Raw genomic sequence first — 17886 nt, 5'->3', positions numbered from 1 at the left:
ACAAGGAAAAACCCAGTTTTAACTAAACTTAACTATGTAATCACTTCATAGCATATGTAAATCAAGTCATGAGGCTGTACATTTTAAACTTCCACTGGGGTGCCTGGGTGGCTCAGTCGGTTAGGTGTCCGACTTCGGCTCACGTCATGATCTCGCGGTCCATGAGTTCGAGCCCCGCGTCGGGCTCTGTGCTGACAGCTCAGAGCCTGGAGCCTGCTTGGGATTCTGTGTCTCCCTCTGTCTCTGCCCTTCCCCTGCTCTCTCTCTCTCTCTCTGTCTCTCTTTCACACACACACACACACACACACACACAAACATTAAAAAATTAAAAAAAAAGAAATCAGTAGACTTTGAGTAAAGTAGATGAGCCTCCATAATGAGAGTGGGCCTCGTCTAATCAGTCGAAGGCCTTAATAGAAAAAGACCACGGTCCTGGAAGGAAGAGGAAATTCTGCCAGCAGACAGCCTTTGGGCATGAAGTGCAGTTCTCTGGCTCTCCAACCTGCTGGCCTCCCCTGCAGATTTTGGACTTGACAAGCCTCCACAATTGTGTGAGCCAATTTTTAAAATAAATCTCCTTCTCCACACCCTGCCATATACACACACACACACACACACACACACACACACAGTGGTCTATGTAGAGTTCTCTGGAGAACTCTACATAACACAAGAAGAAAAGTAAGCCTGCATCATAAATCTTCCCTGAGAACTTTACGGCCTCGTCCGAAAGAGAAGACCAGCATGACCACAGAATGAATACAAGAATGAGCACGAAATGTCTTCTAATTTCCCAACTCATTTCTCTGCCTACGAAATCAGTGTGAGATGAGTCTTTCCTGACCGACTCAGAGTTACCGTGACATTTTGGCTGACCATGGACCTTGAGTTATCCCACGTTGGGTGAAAGATGATGTCAGAAGCACAGCCTGACTTCTGACTCAGGCTTTCAGGTTAACCCAAGGTGCTTTTTGTGCGTGTCCCCAACTGCCATTGGGTTAAACTTCCCAGAGATGATTTACAGGCTGTCTTACCACTAATCTTTGGAGAAATGTGTGTCCTTTATCTCTGTGTTGAGGTGTCCCTACCCTGCTGGGAGAACCAGGTAGTACAAATATGTTCCCAAGAGAGGCTTGAAATTGTCTCTTCTTGGGACGCCTGGGTGGCTCAGTTGGTTGAGCGTCCAGCTTCGGCTCAGGTCATGATCTCATGGTTCATGGGTTCGAGGCCCGCATCAGGCTCTGTGCTGACAGCTCAGAGCCTGGAGCCTGCTTTGGATTCTGTGTCTCCCTCTCTCTCTGCCCCTCCCCACTCACGCTCTGTCTCAAAAATAAACATTAAAAGAAAAAAGAAATTGTCTCTTCTTTCTTTTTTTTTTAATTTTAGAGGGGGTGGGGAGCAGGTGGAGGGAGAGAGAGAGAGAGAGAGAGAGAGAGAGAGAGAGAATCTTAAGCAGGCTCCACACTTAGCATGGAGCCTGACAAGGGGCTCAATCCCATGACCCCGAGATCATGACCTGAGCCGAAATCACGAATTGGACGATTAACCAACTCAACCACCCAGGTGCCTCTGAATTTTCTCTTCTTTCTGCTTTGACCTTGAAATTCCTCCGGGAACTCCTTGTTGACCTAGCACCTATGATTGCTTGGAAAAGCTTGCTGGGCTGTGTCTTATGGCTCTTCCTACGTATGCTTACATCCCTACAATCGGTTTTTCATCTTCTTCTACCTTGTGTAACATTTATAGTTGTAATTTTCTGATCCTTCAGAACCATAGGGTCCCATCACTCTGAGGTATTTGCAAGTATCACTGGCAAATGAGATAACTTTTGGTAACCCCACTAATGTACCGGCATTTAAATTTTTCGTGGCAGGGGTTCTGATTTCAGAGAGAAACCTTTTTATTGTTTTTTTTTGGGGGGGGGGGTTGGCACCAAATTTATTTAGGTAACAGAATTGAGCTGGAAATTTCTATGCTGAAAAGTTAAGTAGGGTTCTAAGGACACAAGGAATTAAAACGCTTAAGTGTATATCACAAATTGACAAGGAATTTGAGTATTTTTACATTATAGTGAATGTTTAAAAATACCTTATATCTCACAGGGCAAATCATACCCCTTCAGGGGCCCCTTCCCACCTGTGTGGAACCCAATTGTGTACCTAGATCATAACAACCTTTGGAGGACGATGGATGACATGGGACGAGAGGTAAATCTCACTAAAGCTTCTTTGACTGCATTTGTATTTTTCATAAGCTTAGTCCTTAAGAGAAGGAAGGGATTATGTATCAGCAATGCCTAGCGTATGGCTTGGTACAGAAGGTATCTCCGTGCAGATTTGCGAAATGGGCGAATGAACCTGTTTCTACCCTCTAAACGAGTAAGACGTCCACCAGAGTGCTGTCTGTGTATCACCGGTGAGAGGGGGAGAAGACGATATAGCACTCAGCCTTCCTGGCAGGACGTTTCTAATTTAGAAAGTCCTCAATACATAGCAGAATAAGACTCCTAAGGTCTTTTGACACACACGGAGCTTGACCTGCAACTCCAATTTAGGTGTGACTTAGTACGGCTGTCTGGTCCTGGTTAAAGAGCTAAATTTATGAATGCCACCTCTAAAGGAGTAACTTGGTCATCGACTTTTGCAAGTGGCCCGATTTCAACGTAGCCTCCACTGATTGTGCAGGGAGTGTTACCGGAAATTAAATATGGATCCGGTGGTGTAGACCGATAATAGGAACGCTACACAAACCGCTTCGGTTGGGCAGTAAAAATCCTTACTGGGAGAATTTGGAAAGCTTACGTTTTCCTTCTTCAAGGTAGAGTTTTGAATACTATTGAGAGAGCTATTTAAAATGGAAAGTTACATTTGTGTTTCCCCCCCCCTCCCCGAACCCTTACCTGAGTGTAGATCCCCAGTGATGCCCCGTGGAAGGCACCCCTTGCAGAGGAGTGGGACCACATGACCATGAAGGAGCTGCTAGACAAGATCTGCTGGACAGAGTAAGACTCCCCACGCAGGCATTTACTCCGATCGTCTTTCAGGTTTATTTAGTGGCACCATTCAGTGGCTCTGGAACTGCTGTGTGTCTAAAACCACACCATTCGGCCCCATGGAATGCTGAGAAATCTTGGAAGTGGCTTCGGTCCTAAAGATGTGTAGACATCTTTAGAATAGCTATGAATCACAGAGGGGTTATTACCCCCCCAAAGTCCTCAGAACAGACCAGAATGTGCCACCATCTTTATGTAGAACAACTTATGGGGCGCCTGGGTGGCTCCGTCGGCTGAACGCCCGACTTCAGCTCGTGTCATGATCTCACCATTCAGGAGTTCGAGCCCCGCATCAGGCTCTGTGCTGACAGCTCGGAGCCTGGAGCCTGCTTCGGCTTCTGTGTCTCCCCCTCTCTCTGCCCCTCCCCCACTCACGCTCTGCCGTTCTTTCTCTCAAAAATAAATAAACATCAAAAAATTAAAAAACTTAAAACATGCAGGCCTGGACTAACCCTCCCCCCCCCCCCCGCCGGCCCCCTTCATTGAAAAACATGTAGCATTGAAAGCAAGTATTCAGGACTCAGACATTTCCATTCTGGTTGGCAGAGCTGGGAACTGGATACAAATTGTGGAGGCGATATAGACAGGCAACATGGAGAGGCCTCCCTGCTCTCCCACCCCAGGAAAAAAGGAAGGGGTTCTAAGGATCGAAGCACATGGTGAATTTGTAAAAAAACAAAGTAAGAGATACAGAAGCCATGTTCGGGGAGACTGTCCTCCCATGCTAAACAACATCAGTTGAGAATATGTTTGGTTCTGGGGTTGATGTCTTCATTTTTTTTGTGTGTGTGTTTATTTGTTTTTGAGAGAGAGAGTGAGCAGGGCAAGGGGAGAGAGAGAGCGAGACAGAGGATCCCGAGCAGGTTCCGTGCTGACAGCAAAGAGCCCAACGCGGGGCTTGAACTCACAAACTTGCTGAAACCAAAAGTCAGACGCTCAAGGCTGAGCCACCCAGGCACCCCTGATGTCTTCATTTTGTAGGCATTGGGGAGGGGAGCTGGACACTGATAACTGAAAATAAGAACAAGTTTGTAGGAATATCTGAATCTAAGATATGGAAGCAAGAGACATAACATTTATATGCTTCTTGATAGAGAAATTCAGCTTTGTAGAGTTTCGCTTAAAGGACAGAGAGGGGCGCCTGGGTGGCTCAGTCGGTTAAGCGTCCGACTTCAGCTCGGGTCATGATCTCACAGTCCGTGAGTTCAAGCCCCGAGTTGGGCTCTGTGCTGACAGCTCAGAGCCTGGAGCCTGCTTTGGATTCTGTGTCTCCCTCTCTCTCTGCCCCACCCCCACTCATGCTCTGTCTCTCTCTGTCTCAAAAATAAATAAAAACATTAAAAAAAATTAAAAAAAAAAGAAGAAGGACAGAGAAAAGAAGAGCAGGAGAAAGGCATACAGGGAGAAGGGGAAAAAGAAGGAGATTCAAAGCTTTAATTTTAAAAGGGAAAATTTATGTGTCCCAAAACAAAAGATTGGTTACATTAATAATGGGGCACCCCAAAACTAGAATACTCTGGTCTTTTAAAATCATGTTGTAGGGGCTCCTGGGTGGCTCAGTGGGTTAAGTGTCCCAACTCTTGATTTCAGTTCAGGTTATGATCTCGGAGTCCGTGGGTTTGTGTCCTGTGTCCGGTTCTGCACCGATGGTGTGGAGTCCACTTGGGACTCTCTCTCTCCTCCCCCTCTGTCCCTCCCCCTTGCGCGCATGCACGCACACAAAAAGTTTTCTTTAATCATGTCGTGGAAAAATATTTAACGGCTTGGAAAAACTTTATAATATTAAACACATATATGATCTCATTTTTAAAGAGGAAACTATATATGTAATGCAAAAGCAATGGACATGCATCAAAAACGTTTTTAATACTTAATGCTACAGTGCAAACATTGATCCATGTCAGTAAAAATGCCTCATTAACTATCATATATTATGATTGCAGAATATTCCATGGAAAGCAGGTGCTATTGTGCATGTATCCGTTATCTTCCTGATGGACATTTTGGTCACCTCCAGTTTTTCATAATTTTTATTATTATATAATATTCTGTTCGAAACATCTTTGTGCTTCTCCAATATTTTCAACCTTTGAAAACAACCAATTCTGGAATAGTAAAATCCTTTCATTATGAAATCAATGCCTATTATTAATGATATCTTTAAAAAAACCTTTTTTTTACATTTATTTATTTTTGAGAGACAGAGAGAGACAGAGCACACGTGGGGGTGGGGCAGAGAGAGAGGGAGACACAGAATCCGAAGCAGGCTCCAGGCTCCGAGCTGTCAGCACAGAGCCCGACGTGGGGCTCGAACTCACAAACCGTGAGATCGTGACCTGAGCTGAAGTCGGACGCTCAACTGACTGAGCCACCCAGGCGCCCCAATGATATGTTTTTAAACGCTTAAGCTATTTACCAGGTTTTTTTGAGAATGCAGTTTGCAATACAACTTATTTTTATTGTAGTGCAATTTCAATATTTTAAATTCTATATGTTAGATTTTCAAAATATAGTGAGGATTTAATTATCTGCATTTATTTTATAACTTCCATTACAAAACACTTTTCATAAAGTCAGTAAGGTTTTTTCTTTTCCAAGAGAGCTTTGAAGCTCCTTGAAGAAGGCACGCATTGTATTTCTTTGGGATTATAGAGATCTGACTTTTTCTACCATAGGCCTTGGCCTAAACCCCCCATTCGTGAATATTCTAGGTTGTTGGTTGACAAAATAAAACACTCTGAGATACTAAGATTATATGAACACAAGGTAATTTTTAAATTTTTCTAGGCAAGATCTACGTGGTATCATTTTCTTGTTTTAAAGGAGATAATCCCCAAAATATCCAACCTATTGTTACTCAAACTAAAGCACAGTTATATGTTCCAAGAATAATGTTGATCAGTCTTCCAGTTATTACCATTTAAAAAGTGTTTTTCAAAAAAAAAAGTACTTTTCAGAAACAAGTTAAATTTACAATGTGGTCAAGGTTATGTAAATACACTTTCCAAAGCCTGTAAACTAAAAAAAAGTCCCAAAATGAAACCAGTGATTACCTTTTGGGGGGCAGAAATATGGAAGATACTCACTCCCTCACCTTCTTATTTTATGAATTTTCCAAATTTTATATAATGTGTATGTATTTTTCATGTAGAAAAATATAATAACATTTATCTTCTAAAAAGTCAACAGGGCAAAGAACATGAAAATATTATTGCACAAGCTTCCTTGACCTGTTCTTCTCATTTCTTTTCTCACTAAAGCTCCCAGAGCAAATCAAATAAAGGATTAGGAATGGCCTGGCCCTCCAAAGAGAATTACTTTTAGATCTCCCTCCATTTCAAACCAGGATTATTTGTCTCCCACCCAGTTGGCAACAATAATAACTAGAATCGCAGCAGTGTTTTTGTGTTTAATCTTGGCCGTCTAGCTGGGCCACTGCTAAATTTTAGTTATTTATTACTCCCCTTACCTCATGCCCCCCAAGTTCACTTACAAGTCAAGGAACAAAATAAATAGGACATGGGGAGACAGCAAAGAATGTTTTCACTTTGAAGTAATATATTTTTTTTAAGTTTGTTTGTTTATTTCGAGAGAGACAGAGACAGAGAGAGCACGAGCTGGGGAGGGGCAGAGAGAGAGAAAATCCCAAGCAGTCTCCGCCCTGTCAGTGCAGAACCCCACGCGGGGCTCAAACTCACCAACCGCGAGATCATGACCTGAGCCGAAATCAACAGTCAGACCCTCAACCGACTGAGCCACCCAGGCGCCCCTCAAGTAATATTTCAAACGAATGTCGGGGTGTTTGCTTTACACACATGCCACAAATCGCCTTTGCAAAGAAAGCCTGGGTCAACAATCGCCATCCCTTCGGTTATCATGAGGAATCTTAGGAAACTAACTTTAAGCCGCTTCAACATAGATTATTGTACTAGTTTCAGGCTAATGGGACTGTCAGCTCATCATAAAGCATTTCGAGGCCTTAAAAGCTTGAGGTTTGAAGCAGGTACGATCTGGTGTGAAGTCGTACCGTTTGGTGCACCTTATAAGACATATTTACTAGCCTCTCTGAGACGCGGTTTTCCGGCTTGTAACCTGGGAGCAAATTGCTGTCTTAGAGAGTTGTTACGACATTTCAGTGCAACAGGTTTGAAAACCAGGGAGTAGGGGGGGGTGCCTGAGTGGCTCGGTTGGTTGAGCATTCGGCTCAGGTCACGATCTCACAGTTCGTGGGTTTGAACCTCACATCGGTTCTTGGGATTGTCTCCCTCTGTCCACCCACTGTCAACGCTACCAGGTGCCAAGCTCTGCCTCAGATATAAGCAGAGTAACATCATGCACGCTTTCTGTCAAAGCCAAAAGGGGGATTGCTTCTTATTAAAGATGTCTCAGAGTACACATCTGTACTAGTGAATTTTAGGAAGTGTTAGATAGGGGCGCCTGGGTGGCTCAGTCGGTTGAGCGTCCGACTTCAGCTCAGGTCACGATCTCGCCGTTCACGAGTTCGAGCCGCGCATCGGGCTCTGTGCTGACACAGCTCAGAGCCTGGAGCCTTGCTTCGGATTCTGTGTCTCCCTCTCTCTCTGCACCTCCACCCCTCCCCACCCCCGCCTCGCTTATGCTCTGTCTCTCTCTCTCTCTCAAAAATAAATACACACTTAAAAAATTTTTAAAGAAGAAAGTGTTAGCCATAACTGAGACATTGGAGTTACATGAGATCCTTCACTTTCTGGTATGCCTCCAGATACGATATAACCTTCCGCTATTGAACTGCCAGCCCCAAGCAAAAGTGCACCTCTCTATGCTCTGTTAATTGCTTTTTTCCCCTTATCCATCCTTTGAGCTTATCTTCCATGAGACACTAAAATAATTGAATAAATAATCGCGACTATTTCTGTGGTTGGGACAGCACCCTAGCATATCCTTTGCACATTCTTGGTAATTTTAAAATAATGTTTAACTGATAACTGTTCATGCATTCAGTCATCCAACAAGTAATTGTTGAGTGCTTACTATGCACCAGACACTATTTTATTAAGATTCCTGTTCCCATCGATTGATATTATAATGGGGGACACATTATAATGTCAATAGAACACAGTGAAATTTAATTTAAGACAGCAAAAAGGGTTCTAAAGACACCATACAATGGTAAAGTGATAGAGAATGCCAGGGTTCTGGTTATGTGGGAGCTGGTGTTCATCTTCATGGACCCAGAAGAGTTCATCTTTCTGAGGAGACATTAGAAGAAGTGGAGAGGGGGGACACATGAGTGGTTCAGTCAGTTGAGCATCCAACTCTTGATTTCAGCCCAAGTCATGATCCCAGGGTCATGGGATTGAACCCCCGAGTCAGGCTCTTCACTGAGTGTGGAACCTGCTTAAGATTCTCATTCTCTCTCTCTCTCTCTGTCTCTCAACAAATGTTAAAATAAAAAAGAAGCAGAGAGGGTACAGAACAAGGTAGAAAAAGGAGGCCCGGGCTAGGTCACTTAGGGCTTTGCAGGCAAAGGGGAAAGATCCAAATTCTATTCTGGTTTTGATAGGATGCCTTTGAAGGGTTTAAAACAGGAGAAGGACATGACTTGATTTACACTACAGAAGGAACACCACAGTGGGGAGTGGGTAAAAAGCTTCTGGCTTTGAGTGTCGTGAATGGACACCAGGCAATGATGAGTGGAGGCGGAGAGACCAGTCTAGAAGAAATAATTACAGTACTTCTGGCAAGAGAGGATGCTAAATTGGTAGTGGTGAAGGTGGAGTGGTGTAGCGAGAGACAACGTGACTTCCTGATTGAGTGGATTGGGGGGCGAGTGACGGAAAGAGGGAAATCAGGGTTGATTTCTAGAGCGTTGGCCTTAGCAGTTGGGTGAATGATGTTGCCTTTCACTGAGATGGGGACCACGGGAAGAGGAGCTGGTATATGGAGAGAAATCATGATAGCACCCCAAATGGAATACAAGCTGAGTCTCAGTAAGCCGTTTGGGGTAAGGGGAAAATAAACCTCCTTCCCCCAAGCTCTCTGATGTCATGTTTTATAATAGTGGACTCTAGTGACGATTTCTAGTGACAACACAGCCAAACTGCACTACAGTTAGCCAAGTAAGTTTATTGCCTGAATAATTTCCAGAGTATGAAGAAGATGCCCTCCCACGTTTGCTCATTGTGCTCTTGTTTCTTCCTGAGCAGATCTGCCAAGCAGCTTGCCACTCTCTTTGTGAACCTGTGTGTCACTGCGGAGACCCACGAGGTCTCTGCTCTCTGGTTCCTGTGGTATGTGAAGCAGTGTGGGGGCACGACCAGGATCATCTCAACAACCAATGGAGGGCAGGTACCCATCCATCCCCCCCACCATTCCAGCAGAAAACCACCACGCCTAAATAAAAGATTGGTATCATGAATGGATGGTATTCACGATGGATGAGGCAGGAGGCAGGCTCGCGGACGTTGGAGCTTCACGATGGCACCTCCGAGTGGCTTCGGTTAAGGGACAGCCTGTTCAGTACGCAGCGTGAGAGCCCAGCAGCCAATGTGGTTTTAAGTTTAGGCTTACCTCTCTACATACTTTTGCAGTCAGAAATGCACTTTCAATCTCAAACACACATACCACACAAAATTCATTCACTCATGCCTTCATTCATTCATTCATTCATTCATTCCTTGCTTCCTGAGCCCCAGCATTGTGTGAAGCCCTGTGCTAGGCCCAGTAGGAAGTGAATTAGAGATCTTACATAATCTGCTTGGTGGTCAATTTCCTTCTTTCCCCTTCCTCATTCTCCCCCCCTCCCCCGCCGCTTCCCCTCCTCCCCCTCCTTCTTCTCTGAGTCCATTTCCTCTATCGCTTTGTCCTTCTCCTTTTCTTTCGTCTCAGACCTATTTGAAATAATCTTTTATGTTTTATTTATTTTTGAGACTGAGAGAGACAGAGCACGAATGGGGGAGGGGCAGAGAGAGAGGGAGACACAGAATCGGAAGCAGGCTCCAGGCTCTGAGCCATCAGCCCAGAGCCCGACGCGGGGGGGCTCGAACTCACGGACCGCGAGATCGTGACCTGAGCCGAAGTCGGACGCTCAACCGACTGAGCCACCCAGGCGCCCCTGAAATAATCTTTTAAAAACTCAACTGAACCACAAACCATAAGACACTCTTAGACACAGAGAACAAACTGAGGGTTGCTGGAGGGGCTGTGGGTGGGGGGATGGGCTAAATGGGTGAGGGGTATTGAGGAGGGCAGTTGTTGGGATGAGCACTGGGTGTTGTAGGTCAGTGATGAGTCACTCAATGCTACTCCCGACTGAGATCATTATTACACTCTATGTTAACTAACTTGGATTTAGATAAAATTTTAAACAAATGACTGAACTGAAAATTTAGGAGAAAGCAGTCAGCTCAACCGTGCGCACAGCCACGCAGAACATTCAGAAGCAACAGGCACCTGACCCAGGATGAGGTCGGTAGCCTGCAACAGAGAGTCGGGTGCCCTGGGGGTAGCTGGGCCAGGGAGGTTCTCAGCCTGAGAAGCAAGGAAGGGAAAAACAGGCTTAAGTGCGCTCAGGCAAGCAGTGGCCCAGCTGCGACTGGAACTTCACCAGACCCGGCCACCCAACAGAACGATGCAGGTGGGACACGAGGCAGGGGCAGCGGCCGGACAGGTGGGTACACGGGGGCCAGGCTGAGGATGTCCAGCAGAGGGTGAAGCCTGGGAATCCACAAAAAACAGTCACCTTGTTAGAAGGCCTGTAATTTTGTCCAAAGCCGGCAATCACTAGTTAGAAAACAATGACCAAAGACGCTGTTGGCGGGGGGCGCCTGGGTGGCTCAGTCAGTTGAGTGTCCGACTTCAGCTCAGGTCATGATGTCGCGATTCATGAGTTGGAGCCCCACGTTCATGAGTTGGAGCCTGCTTCTGATTCTGGTTCTCCCTCTCTCTCTGCCCCTCCCCTGCTCGTGCACGCGCTCTCTCTCCCTCTCTCTCTGTCTCTGTCTCTCTCTCTCAAGAATAAATAAACATTTAAAAAAATTGTTTAAAGAAGACACTATTGGCAACAGCAAAATGCAACCTTTCGTGTGTCGCATAGAGATGTATGAGAAAATCTAGCAACTTAATAATTGAAACCCATTCCTATATTTCCTACCCATCTCTTGAGTCCCCTTTTCTCTGCAGGAGAGGAAATTTGTGGGCGGATCTGGTCAAGTGAGTGAGCGGATAATGGACCTCCTTGGGGACCAAGTGAAGCTGGAGAGGCCTGTGACCCACATTGACCAGACAGGAGAAAATGTCCTCGTGGAGACCCTAAACCAGGAGGTGTATGAGGTAACCAAGAGCACTTAACTATGGGAAGTGGCCAGAGTCCCATTGATAACCAAAGCTTAAATAAAGCCAAGAATATTCCAGACTTTACAGACATTCCCTTTGCCAAAAGGGTGTGAAAGAAGGGAAAAGAGAACCAGAATATTCGACCCTCTGTATTGGGCTCCTATGTAAGTAGATACCAAAGAAAATATTTATTTAATAAGTATCAAGTGCCTTCTATGTGTCTGGCATTCTTCTAGGAACTGGGAACGGAACAGGGAACAAAAATAAAATTCTCTGCCCTCGTGTGGCTTACATTCTAGTGAAGAAGAAAGGGCATAATCAAATATGTGGTTAAGATACAAAGTATGGGGGCGGCTGGGTGGCTCAGTCGGTTGAGTGTCAAACTTCAGCTCAGGTCACGATCTCGCGGTCGGTGAGTTCGAGCCCCGCGTCGGGCTCTGGGCTGATGGCTCAGAGCCTGGAGCCTGCTTCCGATTCTGTGTCTCCCTCTCTCTCTGCCCCTCCCCCGTTCATACTCTGTCTCTCTCTGTCTCAAAAATAAATTAAAAAACGTTTAAAAAAAATAAACAAAAAAAAAGATACAAAGTATGGCACATAGTGGTAAGTACTATGGCAAAAAAATCAATCAGCAAGGAGAAGAAGGTGTGTCAGAAGGTAGGGTGAGGGGATTGGTCATGCAATTTTAAATAAGGTCATAAGGTGATATAAAATGAGAGGTTGAGCCATGTGGCTCTCTGAGGAAAGAGTGTTCCAAGTAGACGGAACAGCCAGTGCAAAGGCCCTGAGGTAGAAGTGAGCCGGGCATGATGAAGGAACAGCAAGTGGTCAAGTGGCAGAATCAAAGGAGTGAGTGAAGATTAATAGGAGATCAGAGCTGTAACAGGAGTTCATTTCCTGCATGGCCTTGGAGGTGAGTGTGGGGGACTTGGCTTTGACTCCAGGTGTGATGGAAAGTCATTGGAAGGTTCGAACTAGAGAACAATAAGGGCTAATTTTGGTTTTAACATGACTCTTCCAGTTTTTCTGTTAAGCAGACACTCGAGGGACACCTGGCTGGCTCAGTCAGTGGAGCGTGCGACTCTTGATCTCGGGGCTGTGGGTTCGAGCCCCATGTCAGGTGTAGAGATTACTTAAATCCTTTGGGGAGAAAAAAAAGAGAAGATACTCAAAGGGGGCCAAGGGTAAAATAAAGGAGAAACATTAGGAAAAAAAAAAACCCACGAACTCTGTTTAACCACGTTTTTCTTTCAGGCTAAGTATGTGATTAGTGCTATTCCTCCTATTCTGGGCATGAAGATCCATTTCAATCCCCCTCTGCCCATGATGAGAAACCAGCTGATCACTCGCGTGCCTTTGGGATCAGTCATCAAATGCATAGTTTATTATAAAGAGCCCTTCTGGAGGAAAAAGGGTGAGTATTATCAGGAGAAGGTCCGGGAAATCTGGTGCAAAGACATGTATTTGCATGTAACTGGTTTTATTAGAATGCTGGGTATAAAACATCAGTCCAGGTTCTGAGTACAATTCTATCAAATAAAACATATTGGCGCAAACTCATGGAATTCACGTCCCTTGGAATATGACTCTTCTTATAATTTAATATGTAAAGTTTTGCTTTATCCTGCCACAGAATCTTGTGAAAATAGTTATTACTGGGGCACCTGGGTGGCTCAGTCAGTTGAGTGTCTGACTTTCGATTTCAGCTCAAGTCATGATCCCAGGGTCATGGGATCGAGCCCCGCATCAGGCTCCATACTGATCGTGGAGCCTGCTTGGGATTCTCACTCTCCCTCTGCCACCTCTCCCCCATGCCCTCTGTCTCTCTAAAATAAAAAAGAAAAGAAAAGAAGTAGTTATTACTTTCTAATACAGTTTTTTAAAGTATGAGTGTATAGAGCCACTCACCAAAATAAGATTCTGAAAATTTCCAGGCAGCCTCTCACTTGTGTTGAGATTCTACTATATTAAATTAAGGCAATTTGAGCGTCTGACTTGGCTCAGGCCATGATCTCGTGGTTCGTGAGATCGAGCCCCACATCGGACTCTGCCCTGACAGCAGGGAGCGTGCTTGAGATTCTGTCTGCCTCTCTCTCTGCCCCTCCTTCATTCACGTTCTCCCCTCCTGTCTCAAAATAAATAAGCATTTTTTAAAAATAAAAAATTACAGAAGTGAATCTGTAAAACTTAAAAGTAAAATTTACAAAAACAATAAAAATGTCCCTCTCCTATGGTATGTGTCCTGGCATATCCTCCCATAAGGAACAACTACTAAAACTTTAAGTTGTTTATCTTTAGAAATGTAGCATATGCACAGGTAATACTTTAATTTTTTTAATGTTTATTTTTGATAGAGAGGACACAGAGTGTGAGCAGCGGAGGGGTAGAGAGAGAGGGAGACACAGAATCCGAAGCAGGCTCCAGGCTCTGAGCTGTCAGCACAGAGGCCGATGTGGGGCTCGAACTCTCGAATGGCAGGATCATGACCTGAGCCGAAGTCGGCTGCTTAACTGACTGAGCCACCCAGGCGCCCCGATAATACTTTAAATGTATGTGTACACATATGTATTAAAATATATATATACACTTCATAAATAAATAAGTATATATATACTTTAAATATAGATTAAGTAATATGTAACATTTACATGGAAATATAGTTTTAAATAAACATGTTCTATATTTTTCCAAAAACATTTCTTTTATTTTTTTTAATTTTTTTTTTAACATATTTTTATTATTGAAGACAGAGAGAGTCAGAACGTGAGCAGGGGAGGGGCAGAGGGAGAGGGAGACACAGAATCCGAAGCAGGTTCCAGGCTCTGAGCTGTCAGCACAGAGCCTGATGCGGGGCTCGAACTCACAGACCACGAGATCATGACCTGAGCCGAAGTTGGACGCTTAACTGACTGAGCCACCCAGGCGCCCCTCAAAAACATTTCTTTTAAAAACGAGATATAGGGGCGCCTGGGTGGCGCAGTCGGTTAAGCGTCCAACTTCAGCCAGGTCACGATCTCAAGGTCCGTGAGTTCGAGCCCCTCGTCGGGCTCTGGGCTGATGGCTCAGAGCCTGGAGCCTGTTTCTGATTCTGTGTCTCCCTCTCTCTCTGCCCCTCACCCGTTCATGCTCTGTCTCTCTCTGTCCCAAAAATAAATAAACGTTGAAAAAAAAATTAAAAAAAAAACTAAATAAATAAATAAATAAAAACGAGATATATACTAAACAAGATATTTGCTTTTTTTGAGTTAGCAATACACCATAGACATTTCTCCGCATCAGTGCATTTAAATCTACCTCATTTTGAGAACAATCTGAGGGTTGATCAGGGTGGGGGGGAGGGAAATATGGATGATGGGCATTGAGGAGGGCACTTGTTGCGATGAGCACTGGGTGTTGTATGTAAGTGATGAATCACGGGACTCTACCCCCGAAGCCAAGAGCACACTGTCTACACTGTATGTTAGGCAACTTGACAGTAAATTCTATTTAAAATTTAAAAATAAAATAAAAATCAGTCAATCTACCTCATTTCAACAACTGAATAAACAGTGTTTCGTTGTACAGCTCCATCAGAATTTACCGCATAGGTCTGCTCTTGATAAGCATGTCAAGTGTTTCCAAGTTTTTGCTATTACCCAACTATGCTGCAGTAAAATGCATTCTTCAGATAGCTCCACAAATCTGTATAGGACCACTTCCTTTTGATAAATTTGTCAAAGTGGCATTTTGAAGTCGATTGACATGGGTAGATGCTTGAAAATTTTGTTAGGGTTCCTGTCCTTGCCCACTAATCACATTTTCAACATTTTGGTGGTCAATAGAGGAAAATATCCCATTTATCTAGAATTTGTAAGTTTTATTTATTTATTTATTTGGTGCAAAAAAAGGTGATTTTAGTAAAGCACAGGGACAGGACCCATGGGCAAAAAGAGCTGCCTAGAATTTGTAAGTTTTAATCATTAAGAAGGTCTTGAGGCTAGGGTAACTACCTGGATGGCTCAGTTGGTTAAGCATCCGACTTCGGCTCAGGTCATGATCTCATGGCTTGTGGTTTCGAGCTCCGTGTCAGGCTCTATGCTGCCAGTTCGGAACCTGGAACCTGCTTCGTATTCTGTGTCCCCCTCTCTCTCTGCCCCTCCCCCACTCGTGCTCTGTCTCTGTCTCTCAAAAATAAATAAATGTTAAAAAAATTGTAAAGAAGGTTGAGGCTATATTAAATTATTTTGTAAATTACTTATTTATCCTTTGCTTGTTCAGCTGTTTTCTTTAAAAAAAAAAATTTTTTTTTAACGTTTATTTTTGAGACAGGGAGAGACAGCATGAACGGGGGAGGGTCAGAGAGAGAGAGGGAGACACAGAATCTGAAACAGGCTCCAGGCTCTGAGCTGTCAGCACAGAGCCTGATGCAGGGCTCGAACTCCCAGACCGCGAGCTCATGACCTGAGCCGAAGTCTGATGCTTAGCCGACTGAGCCACCCAGGCGCCCCTATTCAGCTGTTTTCTGTATATGTTGCAGATTGTCTTTAAAATTTGTTTATGATGGTTTCAGCCTACTGAACTCCCATATATACGTGGGGCTTTTCTGGATTAACCCTTTCCCCTGTCTTTGTCGCTGGGCTCCAGATTTTGTTTGTAGCCCAATACATAAAAAAAACGTAACCATTGATGACCAGTGTATATGTTTATTCCTAAGTTATGGACATGGACCTCTGGAAAATGCATTGTTATAATTATAAAATATACAAAAGTAGACTTTTTTGAAAAGGTGGATTAAAAAGTCAGAATTTCGGGGGCGCCTGGGTGGCGCAGTCGGTTAAGCATCCGACTTCAGCTCAGGTCACGATCTCACGGTCCGTGAGTTCGAGCACCGCGTCAGGCTCTGGACTGATGGCTCAGAGCCTGGAGCCTGTTTCAGATTCTGTGTCTCCCTCTCTCTCTGCCCCTCCCCCATTCATGCTCTGTCTCTCTCTGTCCCAAAAATAAATAAACGTTGAAAAAAAAATTTTTTTTAAATAAATAAATAAAAAGCCAGAATTTCGAACAACTTCCTCCGCTATCTAGGTGCGCAATCTATGTGTGCAATCCCAGTTTGGAGAGCACATATTTATATTATCCAGTGGGGCAGAAAGAGAAGGAGAGAGAGAATCCCAAGCAGGCTCCACGATATCGCTGCAGAGCCCAACGCGGGGCGCGATCCCACACACTGTGGCATCACGACCTGAGCCAAAATCAAGAGTCAGAGGCTTCACCAACTGAGCCACCCAGGCACCCCAGTGCTGTACTGTTTTAATGACTGTGGCTTTGTAATATGTTTGGCATCTGATAGGACATTCTTCCTTATTTTTCCTTCAGTTGTGTCTTTGGTGAACTTCAGTTATTCTTTCAGAGGAGGGTGATCGTTTTCTCTAAACTTCTCCCTCCACACCCCCACACTCAAAAAATCCCATTAAATTATTTTAGCCTGCATATTCCTCTTTTTCACCTCTGATGACTGTAATATCTTCTCCTTTCTCCCTGAGAATGTTACACCTCTTTCAGAGAGATGTCTTCTACTCGCTGAATCATTGTCTTCTCTTCCCCAAGAGTTCCTTCTTTGTCCTGGCATATACGGGACTCTTCTCTCTGCCCCTTGTTCCTTCACTTCCGCCCAGTGTGCCTGCATGGCTCAGAGGTCAGCATTGCTCTGGGAAGAGGTGTCTAAGGAACCACTCCATCCAAAAAGCAGGGCCTCCACTCGGGACAGCCGGTGTCCTTCACAAGCTCTCTGTCCACTCCAGCTGACCCACACACCATCCGTGTGCCCTCTTTCTTTTCTCTGGCTCTCTCTTTTTTTTTTAATTTTGAGAGAGAGGGAGAGAGCGAGAATTCCGAGCAGGCTCCGCACTGTCAGCACAGAGCCCGATTCAGGGCTGGAACCCACGAACCGCGAGATCCTGACCTGAGTCGAAATCAAGAGTTGGACGCTTCACTGACTGAGCCATCCGGGCGCCCCTCTTTCTTTTCTCTTATCACATCCTGTCCTGTTTGTCTTTTCTTTCTTGTCGTCTTATAATGGAGGATTCGTTGGCTATTTCTCTTGGATCCTTAAATCTTCTGGAGTTCTTGGATGGACTTAAGACATTTCTTCTTCCCATACTTCAGCTTTTCTCAACATTTTTCCTGTCCCTGCACCCTGGAGCGGTAGGCAAGCACTCCTCCGTGCAGTGGCTGACTGAGACATTGATTCTCGCGGGTGCACAGCCAGGGGAATGTGGAAGGAGAGAGAGAGAAGCAGGTGTAGGTACAAAAAAAGCCTTCAGGTCCGTTCTCTGTTTTTTCTTTCTCCTTTTCAAACCCTGTCATTGCATTTTCTGCACAACATTTGTTTCAGATCCACCTTAAGTTCGTTCAAACAACCTCAGATTTGCCAGGAAATGATGGAGGGGACTGAGAGAAGCACTTTTGCCCGGAATGAGCAGACGTTTCGCGAGTTGTTCTGCAGATCGTGTAGCAAATGAGGGTTTGGGACTCTGTGCCCTGTCTCC

General features: G+C 44.7%; 1 protein-coding gene across 1 annotated transcript in view; it reads left to right on the top strand.

Moving 5' to 3' along the window:
* Positions 1 to 17886, top strand: part of MAOB (monoamine oxidase B) — a 111743-nt gene that overhangs the window by 76908 nt on the left and 16949 nt on the right. The window contains exons 4-8 of the mRNA XM_023248804.2: positions 2103 to 2207; positions 2910 to 3001; positions 9238 to 9379; positions 11213 to 11362; positions 12617 to 12776. Of these exons, the coding sequence (XP_023104572.1) occupies positions 2103 to 2207; positions 2910 to 3001; positions 9238 to 9379; positions 11213 to 11362; positions 12617 to 12776 (649 nt within the window). The remainder of the gene's footprint in view (positions 1 to 2102; positions 2208 to 2909; positions 3002 to 9237; positions 9380 to 11212; positions 11363 to 12616; positions 12777 to 17886) is intronic.

Source organism: Felis catus, chromosome X (genome assembly GCF_018350175.1).
Source record: "Felis catus isolate Fca126 chromosome X, F.catus_Fca126_mat1.0, whole genome shotgun sequence".
Classification (NCBI taxonomy): domain Eukaryota; kingdom Metazoa; phylum Chordata; class Mammalia; order Carnivora; family Felidae; genus Felis; species Felis catus.
This window is presented reverse-complemented; position numbering and strand designations above follow the sequence as displayed.